At 41.8% G+C, this 25,965-nt stretch overlaps 1 protein-coding gene across 1 annotated transcript in view; it reads left to right on the top strand.

Annotated features, from left to right (window-relative positions):
* The first annotated feature begins 379 nt into the window (after positions 1–379).
* The window catches only part of CLSPN (claspin), a 30,078-nt gene continuing 4,492 nt past the window's right edge, over positions 380–25,965 (top strand). Inside the window, exons 1-18 of the mRNA XM_086379025.1 lie at positions 380–2,894; positions 5,671–5,779; positions 6,310–6,755; positions 7,369–7,530; positions 8,771–8,848; positions 9,172–9,244; positions 9,868–9,976; positions 10,159–10,739; positions 15,739–15,930; positions 17,922–18,166; positions 19,090–19,265; positions 19,374–19,438; positions 20,150–20,349; positions 20,675–20,829; positions 21,624–21,850; positions 22,430–22,541; positions 23,789–23,864; positions 24,085–24,188. Coding sequence (XP_086235151.1) covers positions 2,676–2,894; positions 5,671–5,779; positions 6,310–6,755; positions 7,369–7,530; positions 8,771–8,848; positions 9,172–9,244; positions 9,868–9,976; positions 10,159–10,739; positions 15,739–15,930; positions 17,922–18,166; positions 19,090–19,265; positions 19,374–19,438; positions 20,150–20,349; positions 20,675–20,829; positions 21,624–21,850; positions 22,430–22,541; positions 23,789–23,864; positions 24,085–24,188 — 3,329 coding nt within the window. The 5' untranslated portion in view covers positions 380–2,675. The remainder of the gene's footprint in view (positions 2,895–5,670; positions 5,780–6,309; positions 6,756–7,368; positions 7,531–8,770; positions 8,849–9,171; positions 9,245–9,867; positions 9,977–10,158; positions 10,740–15,738; positions 15,931–17,921; positions 18,167–19,089; positions 19,266–19,373; positions 19,439–20,149; positions 20,350–20,674; positions 20,830–21,623; positions 21,851–22,429; positions 22,542–23,788; positions 23,865–24,084; positions 24,189–25,965) is intronic.

Below are 25,965 nucleotides of genomic sequence, written 5' to 3'. Positions count from 1 at the left end.
TGATGGACAAGGAGGCCTGGGGAGCTGCGATTCATGGGGTTGCAAAGAGTCGGACACGACTGAGCGACTGAACTGAACTGAACTCAACTGATCCAACTCCTTGAGACCCCATGGACTGGAGTCCACTCTGCTCCTCTGTCCATGGGATTTGCCAGGCAAGAACACTGGGCGGAGTTGCCATTTCCTTCTCCAGGGTATCTTCCAGACCCAGGGATTGAACTTGCATCTCCTGCTTGGCAGGCGATCCTTTACCACTGAGCCACCAGGAAAGCCAGATGTATATTTGGGAATCATCAGTGTAAGTGTTAATAGTAAAGTGCATGAAGAGGTGGATAGACTGAGATGTCAGAAAAGAGAATGGATGATGGGATCTTATTGGTGGGAACAGAAGTTCATTGGAAACTGGTGAGGAGGTGATGAAATAAGGATGAACATTTATCTGAACCCAGCTACAGCTGGAAATTTGGAGGAGAAGGCCAGTGGATACGGTGAGTAACTATCCTGGTTTGCCTAGGACTGAGGAGGTGGTCTCATCTCACACGCTAGTAAAGTAATGCTCAAAATTCCCCAAGCCAGGCTTCAGCAATACGTGAACCGTGAACTTCCTGATGTTCAAGCTGGTTTTAGAAAAGGCAGAGGAACCAGAGATCAAATTGCCAACATCCGCTGGATCATCGAAAAAGCAAGAGAGTTCCAGAAAAACATCTATTTCTGCTTTATTGACTATGCCAAAGCCTTTGACTGTGTGGATCACAGTAAACTGTGGAAAATTCTGAAAGAGATGGGAATACCAGACCACCTGACCTGCCTCTTGAGAAATTTGTATGCAGGTCAGGAAGCAACAGTTAGAACTGGACATGGAACAACAGACTGGTTCCAAATAGGAAAAGGAGTATGTCAAGGCTGTATATTGTCACCCTGCTTATTTAACTTATATGCAGAGTACATCATGAGAAATGCTGGACTGGAAGAAACACAAGCTGGAATTAAGATTGCCGGGAGAAATATCAATAACCTCAGATATGCAGATGATACCACCCTTATGGCAGAAAGTGAAGAGGAACTAAAAAGCCTCTTGATGAAGGTGAAAATGGAGAGTGAAAAAGTTGGCTTAAAGCTCAACATTCAGAAAACGAAGATCATGGCATCCAGTCCCATCACTTCATGGGAACTAGATGGGGAAACAGTGGAAACAGTGTCAGACTTTATTTTTCTGGGCTCCAAACTCACTGCAGATGGTGACTGCAGCCATGAAATTAAAGGATGCTTACTCCTTGGAAGGAAAGTTATGACCAACCTAGATAGCATATTGAAAAGCAGAGACATTACTTTGCCAACAAAGGTCCATCTAGTCAAGGCTATGGTTTTTCCTGTGGTCATGTATGGATGTGAGAATTGGACCGTGAAGAAGGCTCAGTGCCCAAGAATTGGTGCTTTTGAACTGTGGTGTTGGAGAAGACTCTTGAGAGTCCCTTGGACTGCAAGGAGATCCAACCAGTCCATTCTAAAGGAGATCAGCTCTGGGATTTCTTTGGAAGGAATGATGCTAAAGCTGAAACTCCAGTACTTTGGCCACCTCATGTGAAGAGTTGACTCATTGGAAAAGACTCTGATGCTGGGAGGGATTGGGGGCAAGAGGAGAAGGGGACGACAGAGGATGAGATGGCTGGATGGCATCACTGACTCGATGGATGTGAGGTCAGTGAACTCCGGGAGTTGGTGATGGACAGGGAGGCCTGGCGTGCTGCGATTCATGGGGTTGCAAAGAGTCTGACACGACTGAGCGACTGATATGATCTGAGGAGGTGGTACTTTCAATGCTAAAACTGGGATAGTCCTGGGAAAATAGAAACAAGTTGTTCATCCTATCAGTGGATAGGATCATCGTTGGTGAAGTCAGGAAGGTAACTGTGACCTTTCTTTTTTGGTGCACTGATGTCTTCCTTACAGTAATCTTGTAAATATCTTGCAGTAGCGAGACTCAGCAAGAATCTGGAGAGCAAGGAAGCTCGAATAATGCAGTGGGGAGAAGTCAGTCTTGTCTGGATAGAGCAGGATAACGAAAGAGACAGAATGGACCTGAAGAGGCAAATAGTAACCAGCACAATGACAAGGGATTAGAACTGTCTGGGATTAGTCTGACTCCAGACATTTTTTTTTTTTTTAAACCTGCCTTGTTCAAAGAGTATAGGAGTGGGATGGGTGGGTGTTTTCTGTATACTCGGATTAACCTTAAATAAAATTACAAACTTTATCCAAGGATATTCTTTGGTATCTGAGCAGCCACAAAACTTTTCTGATGTCCAGTGGCGTGTTCCAAGTACAAGAAGGAGCAAGTAGGATCCAGCTGCTCCGAGAAAGAAAGTCCTAGAGGAAATCGCCACGGAGGACGACCTCAGATGGCCCAGGTATCTGCTTCCGGCTCACTTCCTGCCTGGAGGGCTCACTCCTCAAATTGCGCTTGATGCGATCTGTCGCGCTACGGTAAAGGTCAAAGGTCAAAGACCACCACTCGCACAGTATCGTCTTGCAAGGCCAGAGGATCTGGCCGCAAGTCAGGCAGGACACCTCCAGCTCCCCCAGCCTGAGTTGACAAGAGAAGCAGCAAACCGCCAACCTCACCCAAATTACATTCAACGGGCTGGCCGAAGGCGTTCCGTGATTGGTAGGACAGCATGGGGGCGTGGTCTCACGTAGAAAGTCTCCTCCGGATTGGTGCAAATCATCGAGGGCGAGGCCTCTACTCCGGCTGGGCGCGAAAGCTCGAACGCCGCTGCCTGGCTGGAGACGGCGGGAGCGGCCGCGTCCTGACGAGTAAGGGAACTGGGGACCTGTTTCGTCCCGAGTGGCGCGCTGAGGAGACCGGGGTCATGACGGGTGAAGTGGTTTCCGAGGTGAGTTCGTGCCCTTGCCTCCATCCGTAGCTGCGAGGGCCCGGCGCCGAGGGTGGGGGGGGGAGCAGGGGTCGAGCCGGCGGAGCGGGTCGCGGAGGCGGGAGGACTACAGTTCCCGGCGCGCCCCGCGGCGGCTCGGCTTCTCTACTCGCGCGGAGATAAACCCGCGGGCCCCGCGCGCTCGGGACCCAGCGGTCGGCCCCGGCTCTGGGTCCCTCTCGCCTCAGTCCCTTGCCTCAAAGCCTGTACCCGGGCTTTGCGTCGCCCTCAGGCGGCCGCCGGCCCCAGCTCAGCCTGCTCCGCCCGCCCCTTTGGCGCGTTTCCGGCGGCGGGAGCGCTTCCTCCAACAGCGCCCCCAAAAGAGGAAGGACCCAGCCGAACCGAACCGCTAGGATGCGACCGTAACCCTCCAGGCTCCTCTGTCGGGGCAGCATAAGGAAAGAGAAAGTGAAGTCGCTCAGTCATGTCCGACTCTTTGCGACCCCATGGACTATAACCCACCAGACTCCTCCGTCCATAGGATTTTCCAGGAAAGATACTGGAGTGGGTTACCATTTCCTTCTCCAGGAGATATTCCCGACCCAGGGATTGAACCCGGGTCTCCCGCATTGTAGGCAGACGCTTTACCCTCTGAGCCACCAGGGAAGTCGCGGCAGCGTAAGTCTCTGTAAATGGACGGCTGGAGTCTTGCTACTGCTGCTACCACTAAGTCGCTTCAGTCGTGTCCAACTCTGTGCGACCCCATAGACGGCAGCCCATCAGGCTCCTCTGTCCCTGGGATTCTCAAAGCAAGAATACTGGAGTGGGTTGCCGTCTTAGGGAGTTCCAAACTGGGTCTGGAAGAGGCCTCTGAAGTCATCGCACTGGGTCCCGAGAAGGGAAGGTACCAGTCTTGGAAGCCTTCCGGGCGGTGACTGGCTGATCGTTCTCGGTATTGGCATAGAAGCATCTTTCCAAATCTGTGTTCTTTTTTGGAGCTGGGGCTGAAGTGAGACAGTCTGGGGCAAAATTTAACGGGGCGCTAAAATACTCAGTAATCAACATAAGTTTTTAAACATTTTTATTGAAGTATAGTTGAATTACCATGTTGTGTTAGTTACTACTATACAGCAAAGTGACTCAGTTACACTTACACACACATTCTTTTTCATATCCTTTTCCACTATGGTTTATCACAGAATATTAAACAGAGTTCCCTGTGGTATACAGTAGGACTTTGTTGTTCAAGATAATATTTTATGCAGTTTTTCTTAAAATAAAAATTAATGCAAAAAAATTCCATAATTTGGTTTTGAACAAGATATCAAACTGAAGTGAACACACAATCCAACCCTGTATCTGCACTACACTGCCTTACTCACCTCACTCTCAGCCTGGCCCAGGTTCCAAAAAAGCTTTACAAAAGCAGGCAGCTGAACTCATGGGCCATAATTTACCCATTGATTTTTAAAATTTTAATTTTGCACAAAAATCCTTTTGATTACTGAGTGTTTTGAGACCTCCTAACCTCACTGTGTTCCTGGCCCTGATTATTGCTGGCTCTGCTCCAGATTGCCTAGAATAGAGTGGTTAGGAACATCACCTTGTAATGAGCCATGTGGTTACCTAAGCTCACTTTCCATATCCACAAGTAGTGTTACTGCTTTGAGTTGTTGGGAGAATCAACAGCATACATCATGATCCTCAGTGATTCCTCTGTTTGTGTTATTTTTTGTTATTATTTTAATAATTGCACTAAACATTCAAATCAACTTAGTAGTTGTCTCAGAAACCGTTCGAGTGTGGTCTTGTGCCCATTACATTACAGATGTATTTCCCCCCTTATTAATAAGTTGATTCAGAGTCCTGCGAACACCAGGGTTGTGGGGGAACTGGCATCTAGGGTTAGCTTGATCACTAACTAGTCAAGTTATCCAACTAACTCCCTTCTCCTTAGATTTTTCACTTGTGACTTAAAAAATTGGAGGGGGTAGTTTGGGGCTGAATTTCAGTCATAAACATAGAAAAGCTCTTATAATGAACCCGTCACCTAACTTCTACAGTTATCAAGTCCTGCCAATCTTGTTTCATTTACACCCCCATGTACTTCCCCCCTTTACTGGATTACTTGACAGCAAATTTCCACACATACTTCATCCACAAATATGTCATGATACATCTCTAAAAGGTAAGTGCATTCCAAAAAAGATAACTATAATATTATTACCATACCTAAAGCATTTAGAAATATTGCTTGATATTAAATGATCAGAGTTCAGATTTTTTTGACTCTTACATATACTTTCAGTTTGTTTGAATTAGGATTGAGACAAAGCCTGCGTATTGCAGGTGTTGCTGTATCTCTGTATGTATGTGTAAATACCTTAACTCTCTTTATAAGTCCCCCTCCCTCTTTTTATTCTTGCAATTTATTGTTAAAGAAATGACATCGTTTGTCCTGTAGAGCTTCCCATATCTGGATTGCCTGAGTGTGATGATATTTAACATATCATATGCATACAGTGAGAAATAGTTCACACAGAAAAGCACAATAATGCTTGATTCTTATTTACCATAACTCAAAGTGTTGCCTCTGTAATATCCTTCAAAGATGAACAATGAGTTTTAGTTTGTTTTTTCTAGCCAGTAATTTTTAATGTCATCCTTTTGTTAAACCATTGTATTATTTTTTTCCCCTTATTTCAGTCTGATGATCCCATGATGATTTATGTATCTTTATGTACTTAGAGTGTTCTGTCACTTACTGGTTAATACAAAGTATATTCTCATTTTCTAGGTTCACCTAGAAATCAATGATTCAAAACTCATTTCACAAGAGGAAACAGACAGTCCTTCAGACAGTGGACAGGGCAGCTGTGAAACAATTGGGCCCTTGAGTGAACAAGGTTTGTAACAGTCAGTACTTTTATTACTTTTATTTTTAGGAATAGAATGTGGGAGCGTGGTTCTAAGTGGACTGGATTAATTAAATTATTCTCTTGATTTTTAAAATTATTAATACCTCACCTTGTTTATTCTGTTTATTATAAAAGCAAAATAATAGTGCATATACTCTTGGAAATAACTACTTCTATTATATTATTGAATGTATAAAGTATCTAAAAGCTAGCACATTGCCTAGTTAAATGCATTCATTCTGTAATAAAAGGATTTTTAACACCTGCCAGAAGGATCAGAACAGCTTTACACTTTGTAAATATATATAATTACATTTCTCAGTAAGAGATATTTTTCAAGAGAAAATGTTTTTCAAAATGTATTTTTAGATTTGCTTTGCTACAATTAGTTCTTAGTTACGTAATTTCACAAGGTGATATATCACTTGGATAATTGGATATGATTTTCAGGAGTGGTGGGACTAGGAGCAAGGCCAAATGACAGTAGGCCTCTAAAAAAAAAACTGTGTTTCCTCCAGATTCAGATGAAGAGATATTTGTGAGCAGGAAATTGAAAAGCAGGAAGGTGCTGCAAGAGAGTGATTCTGAAAGAGAAGACCCAGTGTCTCCAGAGAAAACTACCTATGACGCTGCCGAAGAGGAGGATAAAGAGAACCTGTGTGCTGGAAAGAATGGAGAAGCCAGAAGGATCCATAAAACTCTGGCAGACAGTGATGAAAGTGACGTTGAGGAGTCTTTATGTCAGGAGAATTCTGAAACCCAAATGACACCTTGCTTAGAGATGGGTCTCCAGTCTGAAAACTCTGTGGACTTTACAGTTGACAGAAAGATTTCCAAAAAGCCCATGTGTGGTAAAGAAGGAATTGGAGGAAAAGCAAAAGTAAAATCAAAGCGAAGACTTGAGAAAGAAGAGCGAAAGATGGAAAAAATTAGGCAGCTGAAAAAGAAGGAAACAAAAAATAAGGTACATTTGAAAGAATAATTTGCTGTTTCCAGGGCAGATTAACATTTTAGGGAAAAAGAGTTGCTTTTAGTTCTTGGAGGTTGTTTCTGCACTCAGAATATAGCTTTGAGTTGATTGTTTTGCAGTGAGGTATGTAATTTCAAATCTGTTGTTTGGTGGTCTCATTCTCCATTTTGGATACAAGAGGACATTTCTAAATAAGTAGGTTTCTGATTTTCTTTGTGAGCACATGGAGTTACTCTTGGCTGTTTCTGATCTGATGAAAATTAGCTTCCATAGGAGGAATTTTCATGCACCCATCAATCGGAAGTCTTGTTTGCTAACTAGAAAAACTGTCCTCAAATTTTATAAACTAGTTGCTGTTTAATGAACTGTTAATTGACTTTTCAAAAACAAAGGTACTATTGATTAAGTTAGTTTTGGACGATTGCATCAGATCACAGCATGGATTTCAAAGGATGACAAAGGAACCAATGATAATGTTCTAGGATGCCATGTACTTGTCTGCTCATGAAATGTGAACTTTTCTGTCCTGATGCAAATTGCTGTATGATGTAGTAAAATACTGGATTTAAAATGATTGCATTTTGTTTTTTCCTTATGTGTTATCCAGGAAGATGATGTGAAACAGCCATTTAATGACAGTGGCTGTCTGCTTGTGGATAAAGACCTTTTTGAAACTGGGTTGGAGGAGGAAGATCACTCTCCATTAGAAGATGAAGAGTCGTTAGAATCAATAAGGGCGGCTGTGAAAAACAAAGTAAAAAAGCACAAGGCAAGTAAACAATGATTGCAGTAAGAGCTAACCCACTGCTTCGAACCTTTGCTTTGTGTTCTGATTTACTGATGGAACCCTAATTTTTTTTTAACTGAAGAAAAACACATGTCAATTGATACAAGTTTTTCAGCTGTTAATTTTGGAACCATGCAGTACAAGTTATAGACATTCTAACTTGTTTGGAAACTAGTATTTTCATTGTCCTGATCAACTCAAAGCTGTATTCTGAGTGCAGAAACAACCTCCTAGAACTAAAAGCAACTCTTTTTTCCTAAAACGTTAATCTGCCTTGGAAACAGCAAATTATTCTTTCAAATGTACTTCATTTTTTGTTTCCTTCTTTTTCAGCTGCATAGTTTTTTCCATCTTTCGCTCTTCTTTTGCACGTTTTCGCTTTGATTTTACTTCTGCTTATCTTCTAATCCCTTATTTATCACAAACTAGTATTTTCATTACTTTTTGAGGCAAAAAGTAAGGTACTTTATTTTATTTATTTAGTTGGGCTGCGCTGGGTCTGCACTGCTGTGCGTGCATTTTCTCTAACTGTGGTGGCCGGGGGCTCCTGTGGTTGCAGTGCATGGGCTTCTCGTTGTGGGGGCTTCTCTTGTTGCAGAGCACAGGCTGTAGGCCTGAGGGCTTGGTAGTTGCTGCTCGCGGGCTCTGGAGCACAGGCACAATAGTTGTGGTACATGGGTTAGTTGCTCTGTGGCACCAGACCAGGGATCAAACCCATGTCACCTGCGTTGGCAGGTGGATTCTTAACACCAGACCACCAGGGAAGTCCCATAAGATACTTTATGTTGTATAAGAAACAGGTGAAAAAGGGGAAGAGCTATAAATTTTATAACTTAATGGCCTCTAGGACATGAACTTTTAGGGTTTCAGGAAGGCTATGAAAGAGAAGCATCAGTCAAAGCATCCTTGTCCTGAGTGTTTGGAAGCATAATTGTTCTTCCAAAGATTATCTTTTTAGCTCCCTGAGGGGTCATTGTCCCTCCTTAGGGAAATACAGAGGTGTAAGAAATGAGGCCCCAAGCTCCATGGGAGACATCTAGTTTATTTTCTAGGCATTATAGGATGTTGTGTGTCTAACATTTTGTGTTTAATAATTATTGATTTATTATTAATGTAGCATGATGTGATGTTGGAGTGCAAAAACAGTCTTTGCATAAGCAACATCCTCTTGTGTCGGTTTAATTTTTGTCTCTATTAATCCATTTGCAACCTTCTTTTTTAGAAAAAAGAACTGTCTTTGGAGAGTGGGGTCTATTCATTTGAAGAAGAAACTGAGTTGTCAAAAGGCACCACGAGGAAGGTGAGGTAGAGCCCTGTATGTTAATATTTGTCATGCTGAGCTCTTTTCCCAGCAGATTGTGGATTTCTCTGGAATTTTATTGTATCTGTTGTATTTTCCTGATTCCCAGGATATTGCTTTGTACATAGTAGGAACACAGATATGAATTAGGTTGAATCAATTCTAAGAGACTTGCAAATAAATGAGCTCTTGAAGTTTATATTGTATTGAGTTTATTAGAGATGACTGTTTCTTCTCTATCTTTTCTTGGAAAGAGCAGACTCTTAAGGGATATCTTTCTTGATAAAAGCATTAATGTAGTCTCACTTTTTGTTTTCTTTAAGGAAAGAAAGGCAGCCAAGTTAAGTAAGGAAGCATTAAAAAAATTGCATAGTGAGACTCAGCGCCTTATTCGAGGTAAAGAAACCAATACGGTAAACATTGAAGTTTAGAATTGATCTTGATGAATGGCCTTGGTTCTAAAGCCTCTGGAACATTAATATAAACTAAGAAAATTTCCAGAACTAGTGGTGGTAAGAAGGGAATTTTTCATTTTTAAAATTTATTTAAAACTTTAAAAAATGTTTTGGCCACGCAGCATGTGGGATCTTAGTTCCTCAACCAGGAATCGGACCCGAGCCCCCTGCTTTAGCAGTGTAGAGTTTTAACCAATGGACCTCCAGGGAAGTCCTGGGAGGGAATTTTTTAAAGGGTTGTCTGTGGTCTGGCTGCATCAGGATCTCTTTTACAAACCAAATTTATAAATTCTTAGGCCCCAAAGAAATTCTGACTCAATAGACTTGAAATGGGGTTCAAGAATTTGTATTTTTAAAAAACTTCTTGGATCAGTTGATTTCACAGCTAGTTTTAAAAGCCACTGGCCTTCATGGAATTCTTTTGTACTTAGATCCTATTTTATGTTAAAGGCAGGATTGTTTTCTATTTCCGGTGATGGCTTTGGTTGTACTGTTTAACTGAATGTAAAGCAACATTTCGGACTATATAGTATATGCCTTTGCTTATTCTGTTCCATTTTATAGAGTCTGCACTTAATCTTCCATATCACATGCCTGAGAATAAAACCGTTCATGAGTTCTTCAAACGTAAACCCCGGCCCACTTGCCAGGGAAATGCCATGGCGCTCCTGAAGTAAGAACCTTCTTTCCTTGTGATTATAATTTTCATAAACATTCAGTTTTGAGGCAAACACCTGGTGTAAAAATTGAGATTCCTCGCTCTTATAAAACTGATCTAACCAATTATGTGCAAAGGGTTGGGAATGTTTCTCATTTAGGAGAATGTTTAACTCCAGCTTGTTTTCTCCTCTCTAGGTCCACTAAGTATCAGGCAAGCCATCACAAAGAAACCATAGACACTGAAAATACAACTGAGGTGAATGGCGACCACCACAGCAAAGACTCTGCGCAGACAACAGGTGCAGGATGTGAAATGGAAATTAACGCGCTTCCTGCAGTTTCAAAGGAACCCCAGATCACTGCTAAATCCGACGAGCCTTGCGGTAAAGATTTGACAGGAAGTGAAGAGCTAGAAGTTCCCGAGAAACAGGAGCAAAGTGATGCTAGACCTCCACCTGGGGACGTCTCAGTGGCACGTCAAGAATGCAGCGTCCTGGGGAACAAGGACAGTGAAGAGCATCAGACTGAAGGGCTTGTGGCACCTGAACCTCATGCCCTCGAGGAAGAAAAAGGCCTGAGAAAAACAGAAGCAGCAGATGAGAAGGCAGAAGAGCCCAGCCAGCAAAATGGATCAACAGCAGCGGTGCCCCCTGAGAAAGCAAGGAGGTTCACTGTGGACAGACTTAGGCAGCTGGGGGTAGATGTTTTCCGTAAACCTCAGCTGGGTGCTGACAGAGATTCCTTTGTGATACTTGAAGAACCTGAAACCAACAGAGGTAATTCTTTGAATTGGGGGGAGCTTCTCTAGAATGATTTGTTCTGGCAGCTTCTAATATTTGCCAGTGTGGAGGACAGGGAACACAGGAGAAACAAATAACCACGTGGTCTTAATACTGATGTACCGGATATGGATAAAAATCATCATGTACATTTGGCAAGGTATCAGAACATTCTGAACCTCGTTTAAAAGGGAAACCTGTTGATAGTTAATGTACAGAGGAGGGTACATTGCTGTTGTTTTGTGGTATGACATTGATAAAAGCATTATTCAATTCAGTTTTTCACAGTTAGAAACATCAGCAAATTGCCTGCAAAACTGAATTTCTTTTCTTTCTTTTTTTTTCACTCATTCAACAAATATTAAACTACCCACTTCATGTAAGATGCTGTAAGGCATACTTGAGAAATCTGACATTTATCCTACACTTAAGCTGCTTAGACTCTAGCAGGGGAGATAAGAAGTAGGCAAATAGCAGTAATACAGGAAAGTGACATCTTCTATCAGGAACATGTGTCACTGATAATTGGAAAAAATTAACATGGGAAAAAAGGTAGTGTAGTCTTGCTGAAAGAAATACTTAGAATAAAGCATGGAAGTTCAGAGAAGGGATGTTTCTTACAATAGGTGGTTAAAGAAAGGCTTGAAGAAGAATCAGATGTAATTGCTTGTTCACTTTCTTCGCCTTTACGCTTCAGGAGGATCTTCTTCTGGCTTGTTCTTCCTCTGTCCCCTGTGCTTCCATAGTCGATGACACGTTAGGCAGCCATGTTTAATGAATGAATTAAGGACTGAATGAATGATTCTTCAAGAGAGAGCCCAAGGGACCTACCTGGAGGTCCAGTGGTTAAGACTCCACGCTTCCACCTTAGCGGGCACAGGTTCTATTCCTAGTCAGGGAACTAAAATCCCACATGCTGCATGGTGCAGCCAGAAATTGAAAAAGAGAACTTAGGTATTCCCCACTTTGGGTAGATTTCCTGATTTGTAGGTAAAATTGGGTTTTCTTCCTCTACTTCAAGGCAGTGTCATTTGATAATTAAGAGCTTAGGCTTGGTAGCAAGATCAGAATTTGAGTCTGGACGACATCACTCACTGTTTAAACTTGTGTATGCTATTTGACCTCTCCAAGGCAACTTTAAAAAAAAAATGAAATAACACTTCTGGTTCACAGTGCAACACTATAGTGAAGCTATGTTAATAATGCATACAAATGGAAAGCATAAAGAAACACTCAAATGGTAGCTGTTCTTTGTATTATTAGTGAAATTATTTAGATCGAGATGCTGCTTTATAAACTAGCATATGGTTGGCAGGTGCTAGGTCAGCCACAGTATCAGTTAAGTCATTGTTGATTGAATGGGTGGATTTTGTGGAAGTGGAGAGAAGGACATTCTTGGGAGGGACAGAAAGCGCTCTGTGTGGTACATATTGGGAGGATGTGTAAGTCAGTTTGACCAGAGCAGGTGGTGGGGTGGGAGAGCTGTGTAACAGAACTAGCATAGCTCTATTAGCAAAGAAGTGTGGGAATAAGCTGGTGCCCAGAGCAGGGAGAGAAAGTTTTGTTGTGTGGGACTAGACATTACCTAAATAGCCTCAGACTAACAGGTGAGGAAGAAACTTATACTAGACACTGAAATTTTGTTATGGGAATAGAAGTTTTCTTTATCATCTCAGACTGAGAAACAGGAAAGGGAAGCAACCTCCTTTTTGCAGCAGTGGAAACAGTGTCAGACTTTATTTTTGGGGGCTCCAAAATCACTGCAGATGGTGATTGCAGCCATGAAATTAAAAGACACTTACTCCTTGGAAGGAAAGTTATGACCAACCTAGATAGCATATTGAAAAGCAGAGACATTACTTTGCCAACAAAGGTCCGTCTAGTCAAGGCTATTGTTTTTCCATGTATGGATGTGAGAATTGGACTGTGAAGAAAGCTAAGCGCCGAAGAATTGATGCTTTTGACCTGTAGTGTTGGAGAAGACTCTTGAGAGTCCCTTGGACTGCAAGGAGATCCAGCCAGTCCATCCTAAAGATCAGTCCTGGGTGTTCTTTGGAAGGACTGATGTTGAAGCTGAAACTCCAATACTTTGGCCACCTGATGTGAAGAGTTGACTCATTGGAAAAGACCCTGATGCTGGGAGGGATTGGGGGCAGAAGGAGAAGGGGACAACAGAGGATGAGATGGCTGGATGGCATCACTGACTCAATGGACATGAGTTTGAGTAAACTCCAGGAGTTGGTGAAGGACAGGGAGGCCTGGCATGGTGCGATTCATGGGGTCGCAAAGAGTCGGACGCGACTGAGCGACTAAACTGAACTGAATGTATTAGATACTGATTGATTTTTTTTTTAGTAGTAGTTATCTTTCTTAATTCTCATAACCCCAAGTATTATTTTGCAAATGAAGAAAATGAGGTTTGGAGAGGTTGGATAATTTTTCCAACATTGCAATTGGCTTATACAGGGAGCTAACACAATGCCTGGCTCATAATAGGCACTTATTTTTAACTCAGGATATGTTTTCCTTCAGAACTAATATTTGACATGAATGTCGGGTTTCCAGATCACTCTGTTTCATAATATATGTGAAGTTAGGGTCAGCATTCATTTATTTATGCAGTGAACTTTTACTTAGCATGGTGTTGCTTGCTGTATGTACCAGTAAGATGTAGTCCCTGCTCTCAAGGAATTTAAAATCTAATAGGAGTTACAGGCAGGAAATTTGGATATTAAGTGCTATGCATACTTTGAGCCTAGAGAAAGAGTTCCTCACATGGAGTCAGGGAAGTTCTAGAAGGAGTTGATACCTGAGCTGAGTCCTGAAGCCTGAGTAGGAGATACAAGGCAGAGAGGTGAGGGAGGGCTTTCTTGGTGAAGGGGACAGACCTGCAAAAGACAGAGAGACAAGAGAAAGCAGAGGATGCTCTGGTTAGCTGAAGTGAAGATTGCAAGGTGGTTGGTGACCAGAGGCCAGAGGGTGCAGGGCTTTTAGGTGGAGACATGAGCTGGAGCGGAGATGTTTCACTTAAAGAGGAGATGAAAGCTGGGAGAAGACTGAAGGAGGGAGAGGAGCTTGAACAGGGGTTCTGTGATGAGAAGGGTGGTGATTGAGTTGCGTAGTAAAGGACAAGGGAAGTGGGTGCTCCATTGGGTTGGGGGATGAAGAGTTTTGAGGGGCCTGGCTTTCTCCAGAAGAGTGAAAGCTACTCCTGCCTCACTCTAATTTTAGGTCCTGAGTAATCTTCCTCCATTTGTTTTATTCTCTTGGCACCAATGTTGACCTTCCTACTTCTGTTCCCTTCCCACTGCCACTGCCTGCTGTTTCCAACTTACTGAACTAATAAGAAATGGGATGCAGACTTATAGCTTCTCTCCCTACTCTTTGGTTTGCAGTGTAAACATGCCGTCCCTTTGGAGTTGGATTTTTGCAACTAAATAAATGATGTTGTTGTTGTTTAGTCACTAAGTCATGTCTGACTCTTTGTGACCCTATGGACTGTAGCCCACCAGGCTCCTCTGTCCGTGGGATTTCCCAGGCAAGAGTCCTGGAGTGGGTTGCCATTTCATTTATCCAGGGGGTCTTCCTGACCCAGGGGTTAAACCCACTTCTGCATCTCCTCCATTACAGGTGGATTCTTTACCACTGCGCCACTTGGGAAGCCCAGTGAATAATGTCAGGGACTCATTGAAAAAGGTTTCTTTCCAGTTCTTCTCTTTTTCTACTAAGACCCTTTAGGGAGGGAAAAACCACATCTGGATGCTAACCACAAAACTACCGAAGTATGAGTTGAGTGAATTTTAGGAAAAAGAACCAAACTTGGAGTGCCCTGGACACATTATCATGGAAGAGAAAGCACAGCGTATGAGGATAGCTCGAACCCAAAGAAACTGTTCTTTTCCTTTCTTTTCTCTTTATAAGTGTCAGCTCTCTTACAACAGATCCCATTATGGTATGATTGGCTTGTTACACAGTGAGTAGGGGATGGTATGAGGTGACAGCTGGCTGAGGGAGAAAGAAAAGAAAGTTCTGAGCAAAAGTGGTGGGGAAGAAGGGAAAGGCCATATTGCAGTTAGACCACTGCAGTCATAGTACCTGTGTGTGTTCCCATTTGTATATAAGTTGGTATGTGGTGAAAGTCGCTTAGTCATGTCTGACTCTCTACAGCCACATGGACTGTAACCCCCCAGGCTCCTCGGTCCATGGAATTCTCCAGGCAAGAATATTGGAGTGGGTAGCCATTCCCTTCTCCAGGAGATCTTCCCAACCCAGGGATCGAACCCAGGGCTCCCACATTGCAGTTGGATTCTTAACCATCTGAGCCACCAGGGAAGCCCAGGGACCACCTCTCAATGGGATTTCCTTTCTCAGTGTACTGAGTATATCTGTGTAAAAGTTTCATGAAGAAACTTCCAGCCCTGCCGCCAAGTTACATCACTAATTGCATTGATTATTTTCTTTTTTTTGCCACACCACATGGCTTTGGGATCTTAGTTTCCCTGCTTCCCCGCTCCAGGGATTGAACCTGGGCCCTCAGCAATGAAAGCTCAGAGTCTTAATTCACTGGATTACCAGGGAATTCCCTCTTTTTCCATTTTTTAAATAGACCTTGCTTATATTTAGAGAGATTGCTAATAAACAGTGAGACGTTCAAAATACGAAATATTTTAAAAGGAGACTGAAACTGGTGACAAATTAAGCTCTTGCATAATTAAGGAGTATGGTATTTTTCTACCAGCTTAATGCTTTTTAAAAAAGAATTGCACATATTTAGAAACTTCAGTTGTAAATTTCTACCCTAAAATGAGTTTTAAGGAACTCATTTAGTCCTTTAGTTTGGGTTAAGGTATATGAATTGAACGCAGGTGTTGGTAGCAAAGGAGTTTTTGGTGTCTCTCTGTGTATTTTTTTTCCTTACACGTTTGTTGAACCTGGCTTGTACTTCTTAATTGGGATCTAAAAGGCAAACTGACATACTGGTTGGTGCTTGGTTTAGAACTGGAAGCCTTGAAGCAGCGTTTCTGGAAGCATGCTAATCCCACAGCCAGACCCAGGGCTGGTCAGAAGGTGAATGTGAACATCATAGTGAAAGATGTGGGCGCTGACGGGAAGGAAGAGCTCAAGGCAGACGTGGTACCCGTGACTTTGGCAGCGGAGAAGCTGGATGGGGCAAGCCACACAAAACCAGGTATTTGAGTTCATGGAGTTGTTTTATTTGTATATTTTTACTGGCCACGAGTAGGGTGGAGTGCCTGACTCTTGTACCCTGGCTGGTCTTCATGGCTGCTGAACACCCTATAGTGAGACGTTATAGAATCTTTTTCCTTGGAGACTCCAGAGATTGGATATGGCCTCATTGTATGAGGTGGGTAAGATGACTTTATTTCTTAAAATAGTTTTTGTCTTATTGTTTAAAAAAATACCCATTGTAGAAAATAAATGGAATAAATAACAAATTTCTGCAGTAAACAAAATTTCTGGAATAAACAAAAAGATTTTCTGTCAGAGACATCTTCTGTAACCACGTTGTATGGCCCTTTAAACTTTTTGCATGCATGTACATGTCTGTTTGAAAACAAAATAATAACGCGGTCATACATCATGCATTCTGCTTTGTAGACTGTGTTAGGGACAGGTCTGTTGTTCTCACTCCCACTTTGAAAATATGAGCAATTTATCACATAGAAAAAAATTAAACACTTAGGAAAAGGTATAAAATGAAAAATTAGGGAGGGGACATATGTATACCTATGGCTGATTCATGCTGATGTTTGACAGAAAACAACAAAATTTTGTAAAGCAATTGTCCTTCAATTAAAAGATAAATTAAAAAAAAAATTAGTCTTCCCAGAGGCAGCTTAACAATTTCATGTGTGTCCTAGGAAAATTCATATGCATTTACTATTGTGTAAGTGTATGAGAGAGAGACACTGAACACTTCCTCTCTGCCAGACACTGCTCTAGGTGCTTTACAGTAAATAACATCAGTGTCCTTATTTTATATCTGGGGAAACTGATATACAAAGCATTTAAACAGCTTGCTCAAATTTATATAACTAGTAACTAAGAGACAGAGAAGGTGATGGCACCCCACTCCGGTACTCTTGCCTGGAAAATCCTATGGACAGAGGAGCCTGGTAGGCTGCAGTCCATGGGGTTGCAAAGAGTCGGACTGGACTGAGCGACTTCACTTTCACTTTTCCCTTTCATGCATTGGAGAAGGAAATGCAACCCACTCCAGTGTTCTTGCCTGGAGAATCCCAGGGACGGGGGAGCCTGGTGGGCTGCTGTCTATGGGGTCTCACAGAGTCGGACATGACTGAAGTGACTTAGCAGCAGTAAGTAACAGAATTAGTAGCCTAATCCAGACCATCTAACTCAGGAGTTCAGATATACATACTGCTTTTGAGGTTTTTTTATTTTAACATCATATGATATTCCAGTGTATAGGTATAACATGATTTGTTTAACGATACTTCTGTTAAGGGACATCATGTTTGTTTCCGTTTTAGTATTTCATACAATATTGCATCCTAGTATCACATATATGTTAGTAAATCTTGATGCAAAATTCCTTACAGTGGAATCACTGAGTCCTAGTCACATTTTCCATCAAAATAAGTTGCACCAATTTTCACTCTGAATGACAGTGTGTAAGAGTTCCTGTTTCTTTCTGTTAATAATGGATATAACAAATGTTTGCCTAGTGTATAAAAAGTGGTATCATTATTTTGATTTGTATTGCTAGTAAGAAGTGAGGTTAAGCATTATTTTTAACACGAGTTCATATCTTTTGCTCATATTTACTCTTGAGTTGTTTCTCTTTTTCTTCAATGTGGGTACACTTATCAATATTTTCCTTCATGGCTTCTAAGCCAGAGATTTTTGAAGGTCCACTTGCCCCCGTTCCTTTCTTTTTTTTTTTTTGCTTTTTTATATAATAATTTTATAATCTCTGTAATATCCCAGGGTATAGAACATAATTATGGGAGTTATCGCCTACACTCAATTCCTAATATTCCCCCTTTGTTAAGATAACAGAAGCCTAAAATACGAAGGTCTCTGATTTTCTTTTTGTGATGTGCCTAGAACACTTCTGGAGTTGCCTGAAATGGACACTTGTGTTGTTGTGTGTAGTTGGTCATTGCATCTAAAGCATCTCTTCATACTTTTGTTCAGGGGAAAAGCTTCAGGTGCTGAAAGCTAAACTTCAAGAAGCAATGAAACTCCGAAGGTTGGAGGAGCGTCAAAAACGCCAAGCATTACTCAAGTTAGATAATGAGGATGGATTTGAGGAGGAAGAGGAGGAGGAGGAGGAAGAAATGACAGATGACTCCGAGGAAGATGGAGAAGAGGAGGGAGAGGAAGCCTTGGAGGAAGAAGAGGAGAAAGAAGAGGGAGCGGAGGAAGAAGGCAATGAGGAGGTTGCTGGCAATTACGTGGTTTTGTTACTAGGTCATGATGAATAAGGGAAAGAGAAAATCAGATCTGAGTAAGAGGCTGATGAGCATGTTTGACTGTAGAAGAGATTTCAGGGTCAGAGATGAAGGTAGCTCATGTGTACTGAATCTTAGTGCATTCAGTTCTTTCAGCCCCATGGAACACCTGCAGTTCACAGTCATGCCTTGGCTTCTGCCCGTTGGTTTGGATATTGTACTATAATGCTGATAGCGAAATGGCTTTCTATTAAAGACTTTTATCTTTGTTGTTCATTTAGATTTCTCTATTTAGGAAAAGAAAGCACTTTTAACCTTGGCCAGGTTGAGGTCTGGAATAAATTCTCAGGCCAAGACCTTCCCAAATTAATTGTTGAAGAAGGTATTTGTAGATGGGTCTCTGGCCCTTGTTCTAAGGTATTGTTTTCTACCTAGAGAAGACAGGTGATGGTAGGATTTTTGGTATTAGGAAGAAGAAAAGTGTCCTTGTTTGAACAGTGGAGTCATTTGAAAGAGCTGGTTAATGTTTACCCCTTGGTAAAGGAAGAGGAAAGCCATGGCTGAACCGAGCAGGGTGTCACAGTCTGGTTGAAAGCCAGGAGTTGTCCTGCAATTTCAGGCTAATCATGCAGTTTCTCATTGACTCAGTTAAATGATAATCCAGTTCATTCAGAATCTTGTAGCAGTTTTGAAAGGGTAAAAGGTAAAGTAACAAAGTATAAAAGAGCTCTAGAAGTGTCTACAACTAATAAATTGTGTCAATGATGATGGCAGGCCTCAGCTCCCTTCAGGTTTACCTTTTCAGACTTAAGACGTGACTTGTAACTAAGCAGCCATATTTCAGCTAGTATGTTTGCTTTAAAATTTTTTAACCTGTACTATTTTGTTTTTGGGTGGCGTGATTGATAAAGACTGCAGAATTCCTTCTCGGTGGTGAAGAAATAGAAACCAAAGATGAGAAAGAAATAGATAAAGAAAATGATGATGGCAGTGGTGAAATTGGCAAGTCAGTTGGCCTGTCTGTCCCCAAGCCTCTCTCATCTGATTCTACCTTCCTTCTATTCAAGGACAGCTCTTCCAAGATGGGGTAAGTAATTCTCTCTAAGGAAAGATAAGATTCCCTGGTAATACCAGGGAATTTGCCCCTCTTGGAAGAAGTAGAAACAGATATTCAATTTACCTACTTATTTTGTAGTTACTCTCCTAGTGAAGAAAAATCAGAAATAGATGAAAACTCAGGCAAAAGACCTAGCAAATTAGGTAAGTAGTGACTCTTATATAGAACTTGAAACATGATTTTTCTCTGATCCTCCAGCTTTAACATTTAAGGACTACAATTCCATAAGGTTCCATTTTTCTGAACCTTGGTGAACTTTTCCCGGTCTTACCTGTGACCGTGATAGGAATTTATGAACTATGTTGTTTTTCTTGGGAATTCCCTTGTGGTCCAGTTGTTCGGACTCCATGCTTTCACTGTTGACGGCCCAGGTTCAATTCCTGGTTGGGGAACTAAGATCTCACACGTTGCATGTTGTAGCCAACAAACAAACAAAAAATCCCAAATATTTCTCTTGGTCCAGTTTTTGAAATCTTACATGCAGTTTCTTTCCAGTTGACCCTAAGCATTTAATAGGTCGTTAGTGAATATGTGTTGATCGAGTGAAACATGAAACATTTATATCATGTAGATCAAAGGAAGATGTATAAGTGATTAGATAATGGAAAGGGTAATCATAGGCATTAGGGAAGGTGAGAGAAAGACAGGAACTTTGAGGTGTCACTTAGCTCAGAGTGATAAACCCTGATTGTATGATGCTATCTTAGTACCATAATTGACCTTTAATGTAATGTTTTAGAACATGTAACTTGAGAGGTCTACCAGTGGATCTTATCAGTTTCATTCTCAACTCTTTCCTAAACAAATCTGACTTATTTCTGGGAATCATGCACTTAAAAGTTGTCTTTCTTTAGATGAAGATGATTCATGCTCATTACTGACCAAGGAGAGCAGCCACAATAGCAGCTTTGAGCTGATAGGCTCCACACTTCCGTCCTATCAGCCCTGTAACAGACAAACAGGCCGTGGGACCAGTCTTTTCCCTACAGCAGGAGGATTCAGATCTCCTTCCCCAGGGCTATTTCGAGCCAGTTTGGTCAGTTCAGCCTCTAAGGTGAGATGCTAATGGTTTTCTAATCTCCTCCCCCTTTTGCTTCCCGCATTGCTAAATAAAGTGTGTCCAAGCCAAAAACTCCCACCACATTATGTATGTTCAGTTTTAAAAATCCACCCACTTTGTGTATTAAAAACAAGCCTCATCCAGGGTTCTTTCTTTCTTGAGGATGTTTTTTTTAAGCTTCCCTTGGCTATGCATTGTCCTCCCCAACTGCAATTGCCTGAGAGTAGATTAAATTTTACAAATAGCAGCTTCTGTTGTCATGACAGTGAATGACATTTGTAAAATGTTTTGTTTTTGTTTGGTTTTGTTTTGGTGCCAGAGTTCAGGAAAGCTGTCTGAGCCTTCACTTCCCATAGAGGATTCCCAAGATCTGTATAACGCCTCCCCAGAACCTAAGACACTTTTCCTAGGAGCAGGAGACTTCCAGTTCTGCTTAGAAGATGACACTCAGAGCCAACTGTTGGATGCAGATGGGTAGGTAGTTTTATGTTTCTGTGGGTGGGACGGTGCTGGGTACTGCTTAATTTTGTTTAAAAATAAAGCGAGCTTCTGTCACTCCATCTGTGCTTTCTCTTCTGAGAAAGAGAGGTGTGCAGACCATTAGTATATTCTACAAGTTTGAACAAAGTCTATCTAGAAAATAAAAAGTAAATAGCCTTGCTAGTGTTCTGATCCTTCAATTTCTACCTTATTAGACCTGCATAACTCTAATAAGGTCATCAAATTTCCCTGTATCCATATCCCTGCGGGCTCAAATGGTAAAGAATCTGCCTGCAGTGTGGGAGACCTGGGTTTGATCCCTGGGTCGGGAAGATCCCCTGGAGAAGGAAATGGCAACCTGCTCCAGTATTCTTGCCTGGAGAATTCCATGGACAGAGGAGCCTGGAGGGCCCCAGTCCATGGCATCGCAGAGAGTTGGACACGACTGAGTGACTAACACTTTCACTTTCGTCCCACTACGTTAGGATTTTTAGGTGGCATTGAGAATTGACACCTCTGTGGCACATTACATGGCCATAACACCAGGCCCTACTCTAGCACCATCTGAAGCCCCAAATTAGCCTTTACCCTTTGTCTTTTGAATAGCCTTTATTCTTTCATAAACATCCCCCTCCCTCTCAAGGTTATCACAGGCTAAAGTCTGACACTCTTGTCTTCTGGTTCAGAATTCAGCTTCTAACTTTGCTTTTGGAAATGAGTTCAGGCTTTTCCCCCACTACTTTTTTTTTTTCCTGGAGCATTTCTTACACTCTTCATTGGGCTTGTAGGTTCTTAAATGTTAGAAACCACAGGAATCAATACCAAGATTTGAAGCCTCGGTTGCCGTTGGCCAGTATGGATGAGAACGCCATGGATGCCAACATGGATGAACTGTTGGATTTGTGTACTGGGAAGTTTGCATCTCAGGCTGAAAAGCCTCTGCCTGGGAAGAGTGACAAGAAAGAGAACATGGAGGAACTTCTGGATCTTTGTTCAGGAAAATTTACTTCTCAGGGTAATTATCCAACGAAGCAGCAAGGCTCACCCACCCAAATATCTTAAGTCAGTGTCCATGTGAAGAAGTCCTTTAGTCTCAGGTGAAATGTTCACGGAAAACAGAGCCATGGTGGATTCTTGAACCTAGGTTGAATTCACTGCTTAGCTCCTAACATTTAGAGCTCTTACTTTTTTAGGATGGTGAAGTATCACCTTAAGACTGCTTTAACTTTGGCCGTATGACTTGTTATTTGAGGCTGGAATATGTGCAAAGCTTAGAGCGGTGTCTACTGCAGAGTAGATTTCATATAAATGCTAAGTTATTACTTCCACCTGCGTACCCTTTTCTCCTTCTCACACCCCTGCTAGAATGTAAGCTCTTCGGGAGCTGGGATCTTTGTTTTATTCACTGCTGTCTCCCTGGTGCCTGGCACATAGTAAGCACTAAATAAGGATTTGTTGAATGAATGGATGGTGAGCTCTTTTTGGCAAGCTTACCTTAGAACTGTGTTGAGCTGGCATGTCTTCAGATGGCTGGGGAAAGAGGATAAAGCTGTCAGTTCTTGGTGACAAACCTCTTTTTTTTGTTGTAATGTAGATGCCTCTACTCTGGATCCATCAGAGTTAAATAAGCAGGAGAAGGAGAGTAGCCTGGGTGATCCAATGGAGGAAGCACTCGCTCTTTGTTCAGGCTCTTTCCCAACAGACCGGTGAGTCTCAGTGATCTGAGGGAATTTGGCAAGTTCCATGTTCTGATAAAGTACAGGGGTAGCTTCTCTGAGCTTAGCGGTAAATGGTCATCTTAGGGGCTTCATATCCTGAGAGTCTTGCAGTGGGTTTGAGTCTCATATTTGCATAGAGAAATTATTTATTATAATGCTTTCATTTAGTTGATTGGGAACAGGGTAAAAAAGGCAAGAAAAAGCACATGGAAGTTCTCAACATCACCAGTGATTAAGGAAATACAAATCAAAACCCCATTTTTTAAACACTTCCTCACTTGCAGCAGTTACTCCACTTTTGGGTATATACACAGAAGAACTGAGAACACGGTTTCTTAGTAGATATTTGTACACCCATGTTCCTAGCAGCATTATTCATAATAGTCAAAAGGTGGAAGCATCCCAAGTGGATGCACACATGCTGCTCCTGCTGCTAAGTCGCTTCAGTCGTGTCCGACTCTGCGACGACCCCTTAGACGGCAGCCTACCAGGCTCCCCATCCCTGGGATTCTCCAGGCAAGAACCCTGGAGCGGGTTGCCATTTCCTTCTCCAATGCATGAAAGTGAAAAGTGAAAGTGAAGTCGCTCAGTCGTGTCTGACTCTTAGCGACCCCATGGACTGCAGCCCACCAGGCTCCTCTGTCCATGGGATTTTCCAGGCAAGAGTACTGGAGTGGGTGCAATTGCCTTCTCCAGGATGCATACATAGTGGAATATTATTCAGCCTTTAAAAGGGAAGGAGATTCTGATACATGCTAAGACATGGATGAACTATGAGGAGATTATGCTAAGTAAAATGAGCCATTCACAAATATGCAAATACTGTATGATTCCATTTATATGAGGTACTTAGTGTAGTCAAATTCATACAGACAGGAAGTAGGAAGGTGTTTGCCAGGGGCTGTGCTGCCGTAAGAATGAGGAGTTGGTATTGAAAGGGTATAGAGTTTTAGTTTTTTAAGATGAAAAGTGTTCTAGAGGTTGGTTGGATAACACTGTGAATGTACTTAACACTAATGAACTGTGCACTTAAAATGGTTAAGACAGTAAACTTTATGTTGTATGTATTTTATCACAGTTAAAAAAAAGTTTTTTTTTTTGAAAGGCAAGATATCTTGTTTCCTGTTTCTTGAAGAGATTGTTGGGGCTATAAGATATTTTCAGTCCCCAGGTTGGCTGACTGCTTATAGTTGGCTTTCAACAACTTTGTATGGGTTTGTTAATTTGTATCTTAGGGAAGAAGAAGGTGAAGAGGAGGAATTTGGAGACTTTCGGCTTGTCCCAAATGATAATGAATTTGATAGTGATGAGGTGAGTTTGAAGGGAACAAAGTAATCATAATGAACTCCATGTATAGCTGCTGGGGATTTTTGTTTGTTTTGTAGTTTGAATTCTTGAGACGTCTGTTTGGCATGTTATCAAAAGCAGTTTCCTAGACTGAAATGTTTGGGCAGAAGTTTCTGAGTCTGTCTTAGCTGAGGGCGCGTTTTATGCTGTGTAGCTTTGCGTGTGGTACTGTATGATTTTGCAGGATGAGCACAGTGAGTCTGACAAGGAGGATCTGACACCGGAAGACCGTGAAGATGATGATGAGGAAGACCTCCTGCAGCAGTCGGAGAAGTCAAAACGGCAAATGTAGGTGTTACAGCCCTTCCTTCCATTGCAAACAAGTTCTCCTGACAGTTGAGCTGTAGCTTGCCACCACCATTTTACCTACATTTACTGGTTCTATTTTTGCTTTTTGTGGTTAACACAGATTGAATAACATCCATTTACATGATATCTTTTGAGTATTCAAAGATAGTCACAACTTCTTCAAGTGATTTCTGTACTAAACATCCCTAGTTCTTCAGCTGTTTCTCACATGACGTTGCTTCCAGACTCTTCACATATGTGGATTCTCTTTATCTTCAGGTGTGGTCTGACTACTGCCCTGTGTGGTGGTGCAACCACGTCCCTTGCTCTGGTTGCCTACTACTTGTAAAGTAACCAATAAGCATAAGAACTGAGTCACTGGAGAGCCTGAGGATCTAGTAGATGATTACAATTCTGCATGTCTTTTTTCCTTTGAATTACCATCATTGTGGGGCTTCCTCATCCTAGTTTCAGGCAAATGACCCACCGTTAATTTTTTAAATATTTTGTTGTTTTGATGATGAAAGTAAGCCATTTATTTTAGAAGATTTAGAAGAATACGGAAAGATAAGGCGTCCATGTCCACCATTCAGAATATTTGTGAAAGTGGTGGTAGTGTTACTATTGCCTTTGTTAGGCATATATTTTCATGTGGTTGAGATCTGTAAAGTGTTTTATATATGCAGTTTTGCATCTTGCTTTTTTCACCACTTACTATATCTGTAAATATTTTTCCATGATATTGAAAATTGTATAAAAACCGTTTTAATAGATATTTCACATTTTATTGTATGTGGATGACTTTTAGATTTCAAATATAGGACATCATATTGATCCTTATTAGATTTATTTGTTGTGTTTAGCCCATCATTCTATTCTGTTGAGATCAGTTTTGGATTCTAATTTGTCACCTGTCAAATTAACCATCTCATACAGCTTTGGGTCATCTATAGATTTTTTTCTAAGGCAGTGGTTCTTAAACCTTATTTAACTATAGTGTCCTTTGTTCAAATGAAGTCTTATAAAGAATGGCAGCTAAAAGTTGAGCTGCTCAAAGAGGGTTAGATGGGAAGATTGAGGAGCTTGGTGGCTTTTGGCCCCTGAAGGAATTCCTCAGGAGCCCTAGGATTTAGAGGAACTCAGCTTTAAAATAATAATGCAAGTCTTTGATAAAAATCACCTTTCAGAAAGCCATCAAGCTTCTGCCATTCTCGACCATAGATAACAGCAATATGAACTCAAGGTGACAGTCAATTTGTTTTCAGTATAACCTGAAGTCAAAAAAACGAACTTGTGGTGGTTTTGATTACCACTAACTGAGCCTCAATAGTCACTGGAAGGACTGATGCTAAAGCTGAAGCTCCAATACTTTGGCCACCTGATGGAAGCAGCTGACTCATTGGAAAAGACCCTGGTGCTGGGAAAGATTGAGGGCGAGAAGAGGAGGGGGGCGACAGAGGATGAGATGGCATCACTGACTCAGTGGGCATGGTCTGAGCAATTCCCCGGAGACAGTAAAGAACAGGGAAGCCTGGTGCACTGCAGTCCATAGGGTCACGAAGAGCTGGACACGACTGAGTGACTGAACAGCAACAAGTGAGCCTCAGTCATACCTGTAATTTGTGGGTCAAGATTTGGCGGGCTGAGGAAGACCCCAGGCTATTACCTTTCCATACCATACTGTCTCTAGTCTATCTCCTGAAGCTGGTGAGCCTAAATGCAAAACAAAATAGTATGAACCTTCTGACAGGTATGTCTCAAATATATAGAGGAGATT

The sequence above is a fragment of the Bos grunniens genome, chromosome 3 (genome assembly GCF_055505025.1).
Source record: "Bos grunniens cultivar Pamir isolate PY7600 chromosome 3, Bosgru_T2T1.0, whole genome shotgun sequence".
Classification (NCBI taxonomy): Eukaryota; Metazoa; Chordata; class Mammalia; order Artiodactyla; family Bovidae; genus Bos; species Bos grunniens.
This window is presented reverse-complemented; position numbering and strand designations above follow the sequence as displayed.